Source organism: Microtus ochrogaster, unplaced genomic scaffold (assembly GCF_000317375.1).
Source record: "Microtus ochrogaster isolate Prairie Vole_2 unplaced genomic scaffold, MicOch1.0 UNK1, whole genome shotgun sequence".
In the NCBI taxonomy this organism is placed as follows: domain Eukaryota; kingdom Metazoa; phylum Chordata; class Mammalia; order Rodentia; family Cricetidae; genus Microtus; species Microtus ochrogaster.
Window position 1 is genome coordinate 5,946,516 of NW_004949099.1, and position 16,254 is coordinate 5,962,769.

Below are 16,254 nucleotides of genomic sequence, written 5' to 3' on the forward strand. Positions count from 1 at the left end.
ACCATAAATAAATAAATAAATAAATAAATGAATAAATAAATAAATAAAAAATGAATTGGGAAGTATATTTCCTTTATTTGTGTTGGCTCCAGGTCTTTTCCTTTAAAGGTTTGTTAAGATTTACCAGAAACCATCTTACTCAGAGTCTCCTTTGTAGGGAAGTTTTTAAAAACAAAATTGTTTTTGTAAATATGGAGCTAGTTAGGCCACTTGTTTTTTTCTTGAATGAATGTTTAGTAATTCATCTCTTTAAGTCATCCAAGTTATTGGATATATAGACATGGATCATTCCTAGTTTTCCCTAGGGAACTTCTTCTGAAAACTTTTATGTTTATTTGGTATTTGTGCATAATAACTTGTAACTGGTATACAAGGGAGGTCAGAGGTCAGGCAGGGTCTTGTGGAGGTAGGTGCTCTCTTTCCTCCATGTGAATGGGTGGGTCCCAGGGATTGAGCTCAAGGTTGTCAAGCTTCTGGCCAGTGCCTTTTACTGGCTGAGCTTATATGACCTCCTTAATGTCTGTAGGATCTCTAGTGCTATCTCCTCACTTCTGCCACTTCTTGCTTCATGTATTTAGGACCCCCTGGTCCATACATACAGATATAATCACTGTGTTTCCACATGGAATAACTTCTCTCCATTGTCATGTTTTTCTTTTCTTTAATATCATTTTTAGCTTCATTTATTAATTGTGTATGTGTTTGTGTGCATGTATGTGCTCATGAGTGCAGGTGCTTGTGGAGGCAAGAAGAGGGTGTCAGATCTCCTGGAACCATCCAGTATGGTGCTGGGAACCAAACTTGGATCTTCAGAAAGAACAGTTCATGCTCTTAACTAGTGAGTGATTTTTCTGGTTCCAGCTTATAATGATTTTTTACTTATATTTTTCTGGTATTAGTATAATTACTCCTTATTTCCTAAATATTATTTGATTGGTATGCTTTATTCCAACGTATCATTTTCAACTTAATTATATATTTGAATCTAAAATGCATCCTGATGGAGAACTTGTATTAGAGCATAGATCATGGTTCTATTAAGATTTCTATATATTATATAATTATTTGCTGTCAACTTATCTCTAAATGTGGTGGGTTGCTTCTCTCCTTTTCCTCTCAAGGTTCTCTCTCTCTCTCTGTGTGTGTGTGTGTGTGTGTGTGTGTGTGGCATGTGCATGAGCGCGCTCGCACGTGCACATGTGTGTGTGATGTTGTTACTGTATTGTTCTGAACTGTTTGATTCTCCTATTTTAAGCCTCTTGAATACTGGGTTTTCAGTACCACCACACACACCTGCCTTTCTCTTAACAGTTTGTCTATAAAGAGTCTACTATACTAATCTTACTATCTTCATGTTGGTGGCTCTCTGTTGCTGAGATTCACTGTTGAAGTTTTCATTTCAGCCATTGTGCATTCAGTTCTAGTTTTGTTTTGTTATATTTTAATTTCTGCCTCTATTGATTTCCTATGTTTGATGAGACACTGTTCTTCTGGGTGCCTTGGTTCTTGTTTCTTGGTTTGCTTTGAGTATCTCTAAAAGTTAACTTAAGCCACTTTTCTAGGAAGTCTAGTATCTATGTTTCCTAAGGAGCAATTTCTTCTTAGTGTTTTTTGTATATTCCTTATAACCTTTTCTTGAAAACTGATCATTTTAAATATAGTAGCCATTGAAGACCAACTCTTTTCCCCTAGGGTTCCTTGTGTTGGATTTGTTTGTTTAATAACTTTTACAAACTCTTTTTGCAAGGGCAGTGTCCTTTATTGCTCACAGTTACTGGTGTTCAGCTAGTGATTTAACCTGAGAGCCCCTGAAGCTAAGGCCCAGAACATTTTTGCTGTTGCGGATAGCTCTATGTTGGGGCATTACTCCTTTCAGCCTTTGCCCAGGGCATCCACAACTGCGTATTAACTTTATCACTCTATACTTGCATAGCTCCAGAGGTGAAAGATGAGGATGTTCTTGGATTTTTCCCAACCTGACACCTCGATCCTCCAGTGTACTTGAGAGGCTTTAAAGCCTCCATTTTGCCATCTACCTCCTTCCTTCATCTTTTTTTTTCCTAATGGGGCTTTTTTTTCCTTTTTCTTTTTTGTCTATGCCCATGTGTCTTCCTTTGCACAAGAAGTAATGTCTGATATTTTTTTGCCTTTGCATGTGTTCTAGTTAACTCTCATTGTTGCTGTAATAAGCACTGACCAAAATAAAACTGGGGGAGTGTCTTAGTCAGGGTTTCTACTGCGGTGAAGAGACACCATGACCATAGTAACTCATATAAAGGAAAACATTTAATTGGGGTGGCTTACAGTTTTAGAAGTTTAGTCCATTATCATCATGACAGGACATGGCTGCATGCAGGCAGACATGGTGCTGGAGAAGGAGCTGAGAGTTCTACATCTCGATCCACAGGAAGTACCACACTGAGTGTAGCTTGAGCACAGGAGATCTCAAAGCATCCCTCCCCCACACACAGTGACACACTTACTCCAATAAAGCCACATCTACTCCAACAAAGTCACACCTCCCAATAGTGCCACTCTATGTGGAAGCTATTTTCCTTCAAACCTCCATAGGGAGGAAAGGATTTATTTGGCGTACAGGTTATAGTTCATTTCTGAAGAAAGACAGGAACAGAAGCAGATACCATGGAGGGACCTTGCTTACTGACTTGTTTCCCTTGGCTTACTCAGTTGCCTCTCATAGGCTACCCAAAACAACTTGCCTAGAGATGGCACCAGCCACCATGGGCTGGGCTCACCAACATCAAATTAGCAAAAAAGAAAAATCCCCACAGACGTTCTCTGGTGTCAAGTTGATAGATAAAACTGACTATGACAAGTGCTTTCAACAATTTTTTGCTGGGGCTGCTCAAGGCAGGTCCTGAGCTAATCCCTTAGGGAACCCAGTCAGCCAGCCACCCGGCCACAATTCTTTGAGCCTGAGCCCACGTTGCCCACCTTATAACAGCACAAAAGTTAGGAATAGGAGTGGCAGAGAAATACCAGCTTCCTTGCCCCAACGCTTGACAGTTTCTGGTTCCTGAGCTTTACTTAAGTTCGTTTTGATTGGTCTTGGTCAGTTTGTCTGTATAGATACTTGCCCAGTCTCCCTCTCTCCCTCTCTCTTTCCCCAACTTTGTTGCCACCTCTAGTGGAAGAATAGTTTTGATGTTCTACCCTGCTAATTTTGGTGACTTCTCTGTTTCCAAAGTTTTAAGAACTCATTCTGAACTCATTGTTCATCACTCTGTACTCATTTCATCAGATGTTAATGTGTGTGTGTGTGTGTGTGTGTGTGTGTGCATGTGTGTGTCTGTGTATGTGTGTGTGTGCTATATGTGGATGTATACTTATCTATGAGTATACATGTGGAAGCCAGTACATGTGGAGGCCAATGTAAATTGACTTCAGTGTCTTCCTCTATCATTGTTCACCTTACTTTCTGAGAAAAGGTTTCTCACTAAATTTGTAGTTTGTAGTTTAGCTAGACTGGCTGGCCAGCAAGATCTGTTTATCTCTACCCACCTCCAGCACTGGAGTTATCTATGTGCCCTGATATGCCCAGCTTTTTACATGTGTGCTAGGAACACAAACTCTTAGGTCTTATGCTTGCACAATGAGCACTTCACTCACTGAGCTATCTGTCCAGCCCCAAATGTTGGCTTTTCTAATACACTCCTGGGCCTTCACATAGCAACCTACTACTCGCTATAGCTGGGGAAGGAGTTCCTGCCTCAGTTTCTTCTTTGCATTTTGTACTTTTACCCCAAAGGTCTTTTCTCTTTGCTTTGTTTGCTTTGTTTGATCATTTGAAATAGGGTTTCTAGCCCAGGCTAGGCCTAGAACTCCCTACATAGTTGAAAATAACCTTGAACTTTTGGTCCTCCTGCCTCTATCCCCCAAGAATTGGGATTACAAATCTGTATCACCATACCCAGTTTGAGTTCTGGACTTTTAAAATGGTTGCAAAAGGCTTCCTTGCTCCAAAATTGCAGAATAATTTGTTCTATTTTCACTTTACAAATTGTAAGAAATTTTAAAGTCAAATTTCCCACATTAAAAGCATTAATCACTTTGAATATCTCTGGTATAAATTATGGTGAATATATTCAAGATTCCCCATGGATGTTTAGGTTCGTAAACAAGAGATACTCTACTTTATTTTTATTATTTATTTGGTGTTGTGGGTCAAATCCAGGACCTCACATATACTAAATGTGTACTCCATCACTGTGCTCCACCCCGCTTCCACAAACAGATTCACTTACTAGCTTTGGTCAGTGAATTTAAATTTCCTCTGAAGAATTTTAAATTGTAAAACTAGGTATGATAGTGTATGGGTATAATCGCAGCACAAAGGAGGCTGAGGCGGAAGGATTACTGTAAATTCAAAGCCAGCCTGGGATACCTGGCAAGATGCTGTCAGAAAAATAAGATAAGTCAGGACAACCTGGGCTGTAACACAGAGAAACCCTTTCTTGAAAAATAAAGAAGTGGCTGGAGAGATGGCTCATCAGTTAAGAGTGCTGTTGCTCTTGTAGCAGACCCAGGCTCCAGTCCTAGTACTCATATGGCAGTTCACACCATCTGAACCTCCAGTTTCAGGTGATCTGATGGCCTCTTCTGTAGACTGCACACGCTTACATACAAGGAAAATACACATGAAATGAAATGAATATATGTAAAACAAACTTAACAAGTAATGAATCATGGTATTGCTCTTATTTTAGGATGACTTGATTCTGATTTGCCTGAGGCCTTGCTAATTTAAAGACTTCATTGAGCTTGGGCAACCCATGGGAGGGAGCCTCCTGTATTTTGACCTGTAAATGGTAATAGCAGTTTCTGTCCTGCCTATCCTGTGGGGTTTCTACAAAATTAACCATGGAAATGCCTATTCAAAGGCCATAGAGCCTGTAAAATATTAAATGTGTAAGATGGCAATAATGAAAGGAGTAAAAAAAGGAGTACTTTACATCTACTGGTGCTTATTTAGACTAAGCACCATGCTGCTATAGCAGGTCGCTGATAAATGCTGAAGTGTTGACTGAATTTCTATTGCATCTTTGATTTGCCACGTGTTCCTATTGTATTCCACCAATCGAAATACTGCAGGTAGCTAATCTCTTGGTACGTGTAGTGGAATAGAAAAGTATAATAATAAAAATTGCTTTAAAAGTAATCAATGCTTGAGAGAAATAAAATAGGCATGAAAAGAGTGTTGAGATGGAAACATTCAATGGGGTGCTTAGAAAGTCAACAGGAAGGCAACATTTCAATAGATGTAAAGGTGACGAGAGGGAACAAGCAAAGGCGGAAGTCAGTTTGTCCATGCGAGACTGCCTGGGGAGCATGGTGAGAGTACTGGGGAGTAGGTGGGGCTTGAGGGGAATGAGAAACAGGAGCTAGATCTGATACAGCTGCTGCCTTACCTAAAACTAAGCTAGAGGGGGCTGGAGAGATGGCTCAGTGGTTGAGAGCATTGCCTGTTCTTCCAAAGGTCCTGAGTTCAATTCCCAGCAACCACATGGTGGCTCACACCCATCTGTAATGAGGTCTGGTGCCCTCTTCTGGCCGGCAGACACACACACACAGACAGAATATTGTATACATAATAAATAAATATTTAAAAAAAAAAATAAAACTAAGCTAGAAAGCCCAGGAAGGGTTCCAGAGAATGATTCAGATTCCGACAGAATCCCTAAGTGGGTCCAAGAGAGATCAGGGAGGGAAGTATAAACCCCTAGGAACTACTTAAAAAATGATTGGAGGCTGGCCTATGTTGGGGGTAGTGAAGGGCAGTTAGATTCTGTGTAATTGGTTGTTTTATTACTTTTTATTCTTTGGCCCTTTTGGGGGCTTGCCACCCAGCACCCAAATACACACAGAGGCTTATTATTACTTATAAATGCCTGGCCTTAGCTTGACTTATTTCGCCAACTGTTCTTAAATTATACCATCTACCTTTTGCCTCTGGACTTTTACCTTTTTCTATTTCTCTATATCTTTTCTTTCCTTCTTATTCCGTGTCTGGCTGTGTGGCTAGTCCCCATCTTTCCTCCTTGTTCTCTTGCTCCTCCTACACTCCTCAAAGATTTCTCCTCCTATTTATTCTGTCTGCCTGTCAACCCTGCCTTTCCTTTTTTCTGCCTAGCTACTGGCCGTTCAGTTCTTTATCAGACCATCAGGTGTTTTAGACAGGCAAAGTATCACAGCTTCACAGAGTTAAACAAATGCAACATAAAAGAATGCAAAACATCTTTGCATCGTTAAACAAATGTTCCACATCATAAACAAACATAACACATCTTAAAATAATATTCTACAACAAATATGGATCTGTCAAACTGGGGAAGAGGCTTGTAGATGGGATTGGTAAAATGTGGGGTGTGGAGAGAGAATCATGGATGACTGAAATGTCAGTTGAATAACTTCTTATGCCTCCTTTTGCACATGAGGAAACTGAGGTCTGGCATGGTTAGGGGTCCCTCCCCTGAGGGCCTGGACCAGGATCTGCCTACAGCCCTGGCACTGCAGTGGGCCTCTTTCTATCTAGAAACAAGAACTGTAGGGTCATAGGTTGAAGCCTGCTCACATGCTCCTATCACTGTGTTCCCCTTTGTAGAGGGAAGCCGGGAGAAGTACGTAGCCCCACCAGATGGGCCGCCTCACCCTATGACTGCCCACTGGTGCTGCGGAGGCTCATTCGCAAGGAAGACATTCGGGCTGGCTGCAAGTGTATTGTGAAGGCACCCCTGGTGTCTGATTTGGAACTAGAGCGCTTCCTGTCTGCACCCCGAGACCCCAACCAAGTGCTGGTATTTGGGATAATATCAAGCCAGAATCCCAACAATACTGCACAGTTGGAATGGCTGCTGGACACACTGTATAGCCATCGGCAGCAGGGCCGTTCGTCACCCTGCACCCAGGTTGGTTCAGGATCCAGTGAGAAGACCCTTGGGCCAGGGACAGAGAGAAGGACCAAATGTAACCCCCACTGTATGAGGATGGGTTGGGTGTCTGACAGTTCCTTTTCTTTCCTGGGCCTTGGCATACACTCCCCTTTCTGTCTGCAGCATTTTGTCCCATCGTCTCTCTTCTACTCATTCTTCTCTACCAGGATGAATGTCACCACATCAGAGCAGGTGCTTCTTCTAACTTTTGAGACAAGGTCAAGACACAGTCCTTTTCTTTCAGAGCACTTAGCACAGTTTGTGTCCACAACTGGTGTGACTGTTCAGGGCAAAGACAGTGCCCACTACCCATGTTCTTACAGTTCAGTATATGTTGGTGGACTGTCCCCAAGTCCCTCCATATGCTGGACTTGTGCCAGGCTCTGGGCACCTATTGCTGGTTCAGCATGAGTCAGTCCCTGAAGGAATTCTCAGTATGACTGCAGCTACAGAAGGTCTTTGAAAGGGCCATGACAGGACAGCTCTGGAAAGTGTGACTTCTGTCTCCTTGGCTCAGAAAGAGCAGCCTAGAATGCTCAGGGCTTTGGCAGGCAACTGAGTATGCCTGGCAGATCCTGTGCAGGAATGAGGATAGTTTGAGGTCCCAATTTGCCTAAGAGGTATTGAAGTTTTTCCTAAGCCCAGCCTCATCATCCTGAGTGTGCCTTCATTTAAAATGGTGTTGGAGAAGCCCCCAGACTCATGTGGACATGTGAGCTAAATGACTTCTTCTAAACTGTCTTTCCTCTAAAGCCTGTTGCATTATCCCTGCCCTACTCCCAGCACCCTACCCCCCACTCCCACCCCGCTGCTGCAGCGTTCTGAATTTGTGTGGGAAACTTGGGGTGGGGGTCTGCCTGAATATTCCTTCTTAACCTTTCTTTCTAGGAGTGCTGCCTGCCAGCCTGTTCCAGGAGCTCAGCATTTAGGGCCCTTCTAAAATAAGATGTCCTTTTCCCCACCAGGGCCCTTCTCTTGACTCTTTTCAAGAAAGCAGCCAGCCACAGCCTTGCACCCAGCCCTGCCACAGAGCCACATTTATTTCATGCATTATTTCCCAGCTTACTTCAATTTAGAGTATGTTCACTGAGAACCTGCTCTGGGGTCACCTGTTTCCTCATGGCAATGTACAGTTGGCTGTAGTTCACCTGGGGGCTATTAATTGTTCACTAAGGAATAAAATGCTTAGGTGTCTTATTCCAGCCACAAGCAGTGTGAATGGGGCCAAGATCTAACCTGAAGTAGTTAGAAGGGTTGGAAGGAATGGCGGTGAGTCTGCGGATAGGCATGGAGGGTAGTGTTGGTCTTTACAGAGACTGGACTTCTGCCCTGGCTAATAACTGGTCATTAATACTCTCATCCCACAACGGCTGGCTGAATACCACAAAGGGGTCAAGAGGGGCAGCCAGAGAGAGGTGGGGTGAAAAGTTCCTCTGAGCTGTGCAACATAGCTTTCTAAATCTGGTCCACTTAGGGCAGGACTCCCATTCCAGTGAGGGACATCATAGTCCACAGATCCCAGGGAAAACCTAGTGCTGTCACATGCAGGAGGGTCACTCTAGTGATAATGTCTTCCACAGGAGGCTCAGAGCAGATCTGGAGACCTCCTCTGAGGACAGTGATGGCTTCAGGGAAGTTAACGCATGTCTTCTTGCATCACTGTGACCAGTTCCCACATCTCTATTTGGCAGTGCCGGCTTGATCCTTATCGTCTGCTGCGGTATGACATAGACAGCCCCCTGCAGAAGGATCCACCCCTAATGGTGAAGAAGTTTGCTGTGGTACATGGGATGGTTTTGGTGAGCAGGGGCCCTGCAAAGGGCTAGACATCCATCACCAACCACTACTGTCTTAGCTGTGTGGGGGATGGGGGATAAAGCAATCTTCTCCCACCCACACTGAGGCCCAGAGAACAGGACTTCCTGACAGTCACCCAATAGACTCCCATCCCTATCCTAGGAGATGGAGGGGTTGGGTGACATTAACATAGAAAATCAAATTCTATTCATCTGATTCTTACTAAATTATACTAAAATATAAAACTTTTTATGTTTATTGAAAAATAGGGTATACAATCTAGAAAATATTTTTGGTTGTGAGCCTAGACTTTTATGACTGAGCCATCTCTCCAGCCCGCTAGAAAATAATGACACCTTCCTACCACCCAGGATATTGCTCATCTATCCAGCACCTAGGTTCTGGAGCCCCTGCTAGGCCACATCCACCTAACACTGTAGTATCTGGCCTTTGCTGTCTTTCTCCACACACATATTTTAGGGCACCATCTTTCCAATAAGATAACAGAGCACCATCCCACATCTTCAGTTTGTAGCACCAGCATTTTTACCACTGGGTGAGTCTTATCACTACCCATGCTGCTTTTGTTGGACAGTTGGGTTCTTTCCCTCTCTTTCTTCTTCCTGTTTTTCTCTTTCCCATAATAATGGTATGATGAATACCCCCGCCTAACCATCTCTAGACAGATGTCCATGGTGAAGAATGGAGTAGAGGGTATGAGACCTCCATTCCATAAAATGAGCTGAATGGTACATCCTATTATGCGGGTTTGGAGCAGAAGGGGTTACACAGCTCTAGGTAGGTGGGTAGGAGTCTTGAAAGTATGAAGTGTACATCTGACAGGCCCCCAGTAGGGGTCAAAAACTGGGCAGGTTGGGCTGCCCTCTGACTCAGGAGGGCCTTGCAGGGGCTAGGCTCAATCATGTCTCCCTGGGTTGCTGAGGGAGGGTAGCACACTTTCCCATGCTCTCAAAGGCCTGAGTCCTATCCCAGCTCTGAGGGACCTGTGGCCAGGCCTACTAAGACTTGAAACTTGGCTGTCATTATCGGTCATGCCACTATGTCGATACACTGAAGTGTTTCTTACTTCATTTCTTTCCTATCTTCCAACAGATGTTTGCTGGGGGGAAGCTCCTTTTTGGGGGCTGTCTCCTAAATGGCTATGGCTTCAGTAAGCAGAATCTACTGAAACAGATCTTCCGGGCTCGACAGGATTGCAAGATGGGCTACTTCTTGCCAGACAACTACAAATTCAAGTAAAACTGGATAAGGCATCACACAGGATGGGATAATGGGGCAGGGGACTAGGGTTATGGGAAGGCCATGGGTGGGAAGGCAGGTAGTCCCAAAGGAGTGAGGTGGGGGAGAGCCAGAGCCAGGAAAGTAGAGTTCAGTCTCTTCCTACAGTCCCCTGAGTAAAGGGTTTTGTAGGTGCACAGGGGAAGAGGAAGAAAAGGCAGGAAGAGGTGAACAAGGTTGTACTGTTTGTCTCTTTGAGTTGCAAGTTTGGAGAAAGGGCTGTGTGGAGAAAAGAAGGCACTGCTTGTTTGCACAATGTTCTGCTCAGATGGAGATAGTGTTAATATGTCTGGGGTGGGCAGGAGGTTCAGTCAACACCCATCAGGTCCAACCTGTGTGCACATTCACCTTGGCTTCTATTGGATTGCCAGATGGGTCCCATAGACACAGGCAGTCATTGGTGGAATAGGCTTAGGTATCAGCATCCAACTAAGGTGCTGCCACCTACTAAGCATCTCCAGGCTGGTTCTGGTGTGTGGCAGAGGGTAGTCTGAGCTCAGGACACTCTAGTCTAGTCCAGGAGGAGCCTGGGCTTTATGCTAAAGGCTGCATTCGAGGAAGACTGGCAGGTTCCGAATTCATTGTGCTCCACAGTGCAGGTTCCTGAGAAACTTGCTAGGTTGGGTGTCCTAAGACAAGGTTAGAGCCCCACCTTTGCCTTGCATTATCTGGGTGACTATCAGGTGAGCTGATCAGGTGGACTCCCAAATCTTTAACTCTTTGCCTTTACAATGAAGATAATACTCGGTCTTGCAGGACTGTAAGGATTTCACAAAAAGAGTATTTGTTAACAAGCTCTGTAAGTGGTAAACAATGATGAAATCCAGGATAATGTCATCTGTAATATCTGTATGCAGACCTAAGCTACCTGTGGCACACCCCTATAGCACCAAGTTAAGTCCCCCGTGCCAATTTTCCATCTTTTTTTTGGTTGGTTGGTTGGTTGGTTTTTCAAGGCAGGGTTTCTCTGTGTAGCCCTGACTGTCCTGGAATTTGTTCTTTAGACCAGGCTAGTCTCAAGCTCAGAAATCTATCTACCTGCCTCTGTCTCCCAAGTACTGGGATTAAAGGTATGTACCACCATGCCTGGCTGTAGCTTTCTGTCTTGATGCCAGTTTACCCCAGGGAGCTGAGTTGGGTTTTTTTTTTTTTCAGTCTGCTTCTCCCTGAGGTTGGGGATATATTCATGGAAAATCCATGAAGGTCACACCAAGTGACCCCAATATTTTGGCTGGAAGATGATGAGCCTGTGGGGATAAGGTAGAACAAACAGAAGATCCTGAGTGTTCTGAGTGCCTATCACTCAGAACATCAAGAGAAGAGAGTAGAGCTGCTGGAGACCAGACGTTGGCAGGTCCAGGGAGTTAAAGCTGAGTTTCAGGGGCTGTTGACAGTTAATGTGCCAGAGATATGTTGGGTCTTACTGGGCATTTATGTCCATAAACTCAGCACCTTAGATCCCTGTAACAAAAAGATACTAGGAAACAGCAAAAGACGAATTTGTTTACAGTTTGAAAAATAGGGAGGAGTCTAATTATTTCCCCCACTGTGCTTGTGGCCACCTTATAGTTTATGGAAAGTTATGCAACAAAGGATATGGTATATGAAAATTTATCTGTGGGCCCAGAGTTCAGCTCCCTCTCCCGAGCCTCTGGGTCCTCAGTGGGAGGGCGCAGCAGATCTGTAGCCAGACAGCCTCAGTGGGAAGACATGTAGAATGTGGTCCTCACATGAGCATCCCTGAATGAAACTGTGTCCACCTGTACACAACACTCACACTTAGCCCCTGCCTCCTTCTCTAGGGTTGGGGACAGCTAAGGGAGGTCACATGTGGTTTGCAGGCTCCACTTCCTGTGTCTTTGAGCAGAGAGGTGTTACCCTGCCATGCTCACTCCAGTAAGGATTAGGTACAAGAGGGACCAGGTTAGGGCAGTGTGAGATTTCCAGGGAGGCTAAGGGGATGGGAGAGCAGACCAAACAGAGAAAACAGTTTGTCCCCTGGAAGCACAAAGGGACTTAGCCTGCAGCAGTCCCAGAAGTGTGTGTGTGTGTGTGTGTGTGTGTGTGTGTGTGTGTGTGTGTGTGTGTATGAGTCCTCCCCCCCACCCGCCATATAGCAGTGAAATGGCTAGTGGAAACATTTCCTGTCTCCCTCCATCTGGGTTCTTATCCTTCCTTTCATCAAGAATGAAGTGGACTAGTCAGTGAAGACAACCAATAGAAGGTTGGTTTATTGCTTTAGTGCCAATTTGAGATTAACACCTTTAAATGGGAAAAAAAGCCAACTTTAAACAGGTTGGTACACAGGTTTTGACAACTTAAATGGATCAGGTTTGAATTCTTGCTAGCAGGATGGTAGCCTCTTAGAGCTCTTTCAGCTCTGGAAAGTTTAACAGCTTAAAAATACTTGGAGAGCTTCAGGGCATTAATGTAGAGCAGTCCCTTGCAGAACAAATCTGCTGGTCAAATCACAGGAACGCAAAGAGCAGCAGGTCGTGAAGGCTGGAAGCAGCTCAGGAACGAATTCTCATCTGCAGTGAAAGTATAGCATTTTGGAGGCTGAGGCAGAGATGAGTGCTCCTTCCTGCAGCTGCTGCTCATGTCCTGGAGGCTGGCTCACATGAATTTCCTGCATAGGAACAATTCTGTCCCCTGCCTGTCTTAAAGGCTGCCTTCAGTGAGGGCAGCCTTCCTTCAGTGAAGATGAGCAACTGGCTGGAGCCCAACCTGAAGTCTTCCTTTTCTTCTTCCTCCCTCTGTTCCAGCAACACTTCTTCTGTCTCTTCATCCCCCAGAGCATCCGAATGTACTGGGTACCCGATGGACCCTGATTGGCTGAATGTGGGTATGCAAATAAAGTGGAAAAGAGGACCAATCATGGAAGAGGTGTTAAACCTGCTTGGGGAGGGAGAAGAGCCCTTAGTCCTCCAAAAAGTTGCTAAAAGTTCACAACCAGGTTGTGAAGACTGTCTGCAGAGACAGGGACATTAGAAAGAGTATTAGTCTGTCCCTAGTTGCTACAGGAACCCAGTGGGGGAGATTTTGGTCAGGTTTCTTCTTCTTTTCTTTTGTGGCAGCAAAATATGCAAATTGTGTAACACTTGCAAGTGTGCCCGTGACATCTTGTGGCCGTTTGCTGCCTGTGGGCCATGGCATGGTCATCAGGGAGAAGAGTGTGGAACTCTAGGCTCCAAGTTCTCTGCTCAGTATTGCTAGAGTCTGGATGGGTAGCTGTGTCCAGAAAAGCAACCCAGGACCCTGACCCTGAGCCAGGAGCTCTTGGCATAGCACATAAACTTTACAGAAGGAGAAACTGAGGGCCAGCAAGGACAAGGATGTGCTTTGAATAGGGGATAAGTCCAGGCCGCAGTACAACTATGACCTTTGTTTTCAGTCGTGTCCTGAAGGAATGGAACATAACCGTTTTAGGGCTGTTCTTACAGGAGACAGTCAAAGTCTGTCAGAAACGGCCGCACTCTGCAGAGACCAAAATGCTTGGAAAACAGTCTTGGCCCCATAAACTGAATGCTGTGTAAACTGTAATGTGCTCAGTGAACCACAGAGAACCTTGCAAATGGTCGTGAAATCTGTGAGAGACAAAGTCCTTTGTAAATTGCCACATCCCTGATAAGTCACAGTGGGAGCTGCTGAGTGCCCTGTGAACTAGAGAGGGTTTCTAGGCCTCCTAGTAACTAGCACAGCACTTGGTAAACTACATGGCAGTCTATGAAGGACAAAGCATCTTATAAACTGTCAAGTACCCTGTGACATACAGACTGGAGTGAAGCCTCGTAAAGATAATCTGGTATGCAAATGCCTGTGTGAGAACGTCAAAGGGTTTGTGAACAGTCGTGATCTTTATGAACGTCAAGTGAAGTCTTGGTGTGCTCTGAGTGCTACCAGTTGGGAGAGAGTTCTTCACCCCAGGTTACTATACTGTGCCCTATTTTCTGCCCACCCACCTTAGAAGAGGCAGGGTCACCTGAGCCACAACAGGAGGTGGCCAGGGACTAGTGAGGAGAAGTGGTTGCAGCAAGGTACCATGTTCCACAGATTCATGTACTGAAATCCTTAGCTCCATAGCAATGGTGTTAGGAACGTGGACACTAGGAAGTGACTAGATCACACGTACAGAGACTGTGAGTGGAGTTAATACCTAGAAGCCAGCTTACCCCTTCTGCCGTGTGAGAGCAGTGAGAGGCTGCCATCCATGAGGGTATCATCCATGAGTGCCACTGGGCACTCAATCTCCTGGCACCTTGATGGTGGACTGCCTGTCTGTTTTGAGAACTGAGTGTAGTTCATGTCTGTGATCTGTTTGCCAAATAGGCACAGCACTTTTAGAGCAGCCAGAATAGCCACACTGAGTGGAGTAAGCAGCATCTGTGCATCGTCTCAGTTCTGAGGACTGGAAATTGGATCAGGTACCAGAGGACCATAGTCCCTCTCAAGTCACATTCTAGCCTCTATTTGGCTTTGGGGACAGCATTACTTTGATATGTGGCACTAGTCACTCCAGAATGACTGCATCACAACCAATTATATCTATACTGATGCCAGGGTTCTGGGGTTAGAACTTCTGCATATGAGTTTGGGGGACACATTTGGTCCACAGCATTACATGATGGCATCTCCTTTTCTGCTTTGCAACACCTCTGTATCCTGTGGGCATTGCCTATGGGTAGCATGGACCAGGTAGCTGGTGGCATGGGAACGAGGGCTATGCAGTCCTATATAGAAGCCAAGGTTTCCCGGGTTCCCAGAGCAGACAGTTTCTCCCTTGGCACAAATGGGTGCAAGAGTATTTTGCTGGCCTGTCTAGGGCTGGGATAGGGGTTGTATAGCACTGAGTGAACCCTAGACTCTCACCTCTGTTCCCCTATACTGTGTCTTCCTACCACCCGTCCCTGCAGCGTGCCAACCTATGCCACAAGCCTGGAAGATTCTGAGTCTTCTAAAAGACCCCCATCTGAAGATTTCGAAGGAAGTGTCTCTTCATTGGCGCTTGGGGACAAAATGGAAAAAACACCTTCTACCCCCCCTGACAAGTATGTTTTCCCCATGTCTCTGCTTGGCAGATTAGGAATGGCTCATTATAGGATATCTAGCTTAATCACGGGCCACTAAGGCTACCATGGCATGGCTTCTGTACCTTCCAAATCTGTGTCCTTCCAAGGTACAGGTCAGCCCCTGATTTCCATCCTGTTTTGCAGTATCCCATTGGGTGTCAGGGTTGGTCACTAGGATATAACACTTTGCAGCAAGGCCCCACAGTCTGGGCCCATCTATCAGAAGGATGGAGGCCATCCCCGACTCCAGCAAGTTCCTTGGTGATGGTGACAGGGAACCAAATCAAAATTCTGTAGCGTGGCTCTTTCCAGAAAGATGGAAAAGTGCTAAAATTAAACTAATGGTGCCACTGGTCCCCTAAGTTGGAGATGTCCCCTGACACTCTTCCCTCCAGGGCCATGCCCGCATCATGTGGGCCATGCCCTGCTTGCTCCTTGCCCAATGCCTGCTTCTTCCTATTGCGTATTTAGGTTGAAACAGCCTGAAGAAGAACTGCTGCAGCCTTTCATCAAGAATAGGAGGAGCAGTAAGAAGATAAGTAGCTGGAAAAAGTCTAAGAAGTGATACTGGAAGAGCCAGCGATGCCCTCCCTACACCCAGTCCTACTTCCTGGTCTCCCACCACCCTTCAATAAATGTGCATGCCTCCAGCATCTGGGTGAGGCGGTGGTGGGTGGGAAAGGCCCAGCTTTGACTCCAAGAAGGCCCGAGGCCTCCCCAACTAGTTTCAGGCCGTGGTCTTGGAAACTTGCTACCTCCAACTCAGAGCTTCCTCTGTGTCCAGGAGTAAGCCTGAATCTGCCATTCTGGTGAACAAATGTCTCGTGGTCCAGGGCCTGCCTGCTCAACCACTCAGCAACCCTGGGGAGCCTTCAGAAGGTTCTGGATGGTGTATCTCACCCTCTGTCAGGTGGGAAAGACTTCTGGTAGAAAGAAGATGAAAAAGGAGAGGGACATGGAAACGGAAAAGGACTGAGGGAGTGGTGAAAAGAAACGAGGAAGCAGGCAGGAATGAGAAGGAAGGAGGGGCAGAAAGGGACGACGAAGGAAGTGAGAGACAAAGCTGAAGAGGAGGAGTGGGCCGAAGGCCAGAGTCCAGCAGACACCTTGCAGGCTCTCATCACCATTTAGCTCAGCAA

General features: G+C 45.4%; 1 protein-coding gene across 2 annotated transcripts in view; it reads left to right on the forward strand.

Moving 5' to 3' along the window:
- The window catches only part of CUNH3orf20 (chromosome unknown C3orf20 homolog), a 44,064-nt gene extending 28,384 nt beyond the window's left edge, over positions 1-15,680 (forward strand). For both annotated transcript variants that reach the window (XM_005364894.3, XM_005364893.3), the window contains exons 12-16: positions 6,623-6,926; positions 8,642-8,749; positions 9,861-10,003; positions 14,960-15,094; positions 15,587-15,680. In XM_005364894.3, the coding sequence (XP_005364951.1) occupies positions 6,623-6,926; positions 8,642-8,749; positions 9,861-10,003; positions 14,960-15,094; positions 15,587-15,680 (784 nt within the window). The remainder of the gene's footprint in view (positions 1-6,622; positions 6,927-8,641; positions 8,750-9,860; positions 10,004-14,959; positions 15,095-15,586) is intronic.
- The last annotated feature ends 574 nt before the right edge of the window (positions 15,681-16,254 follow it).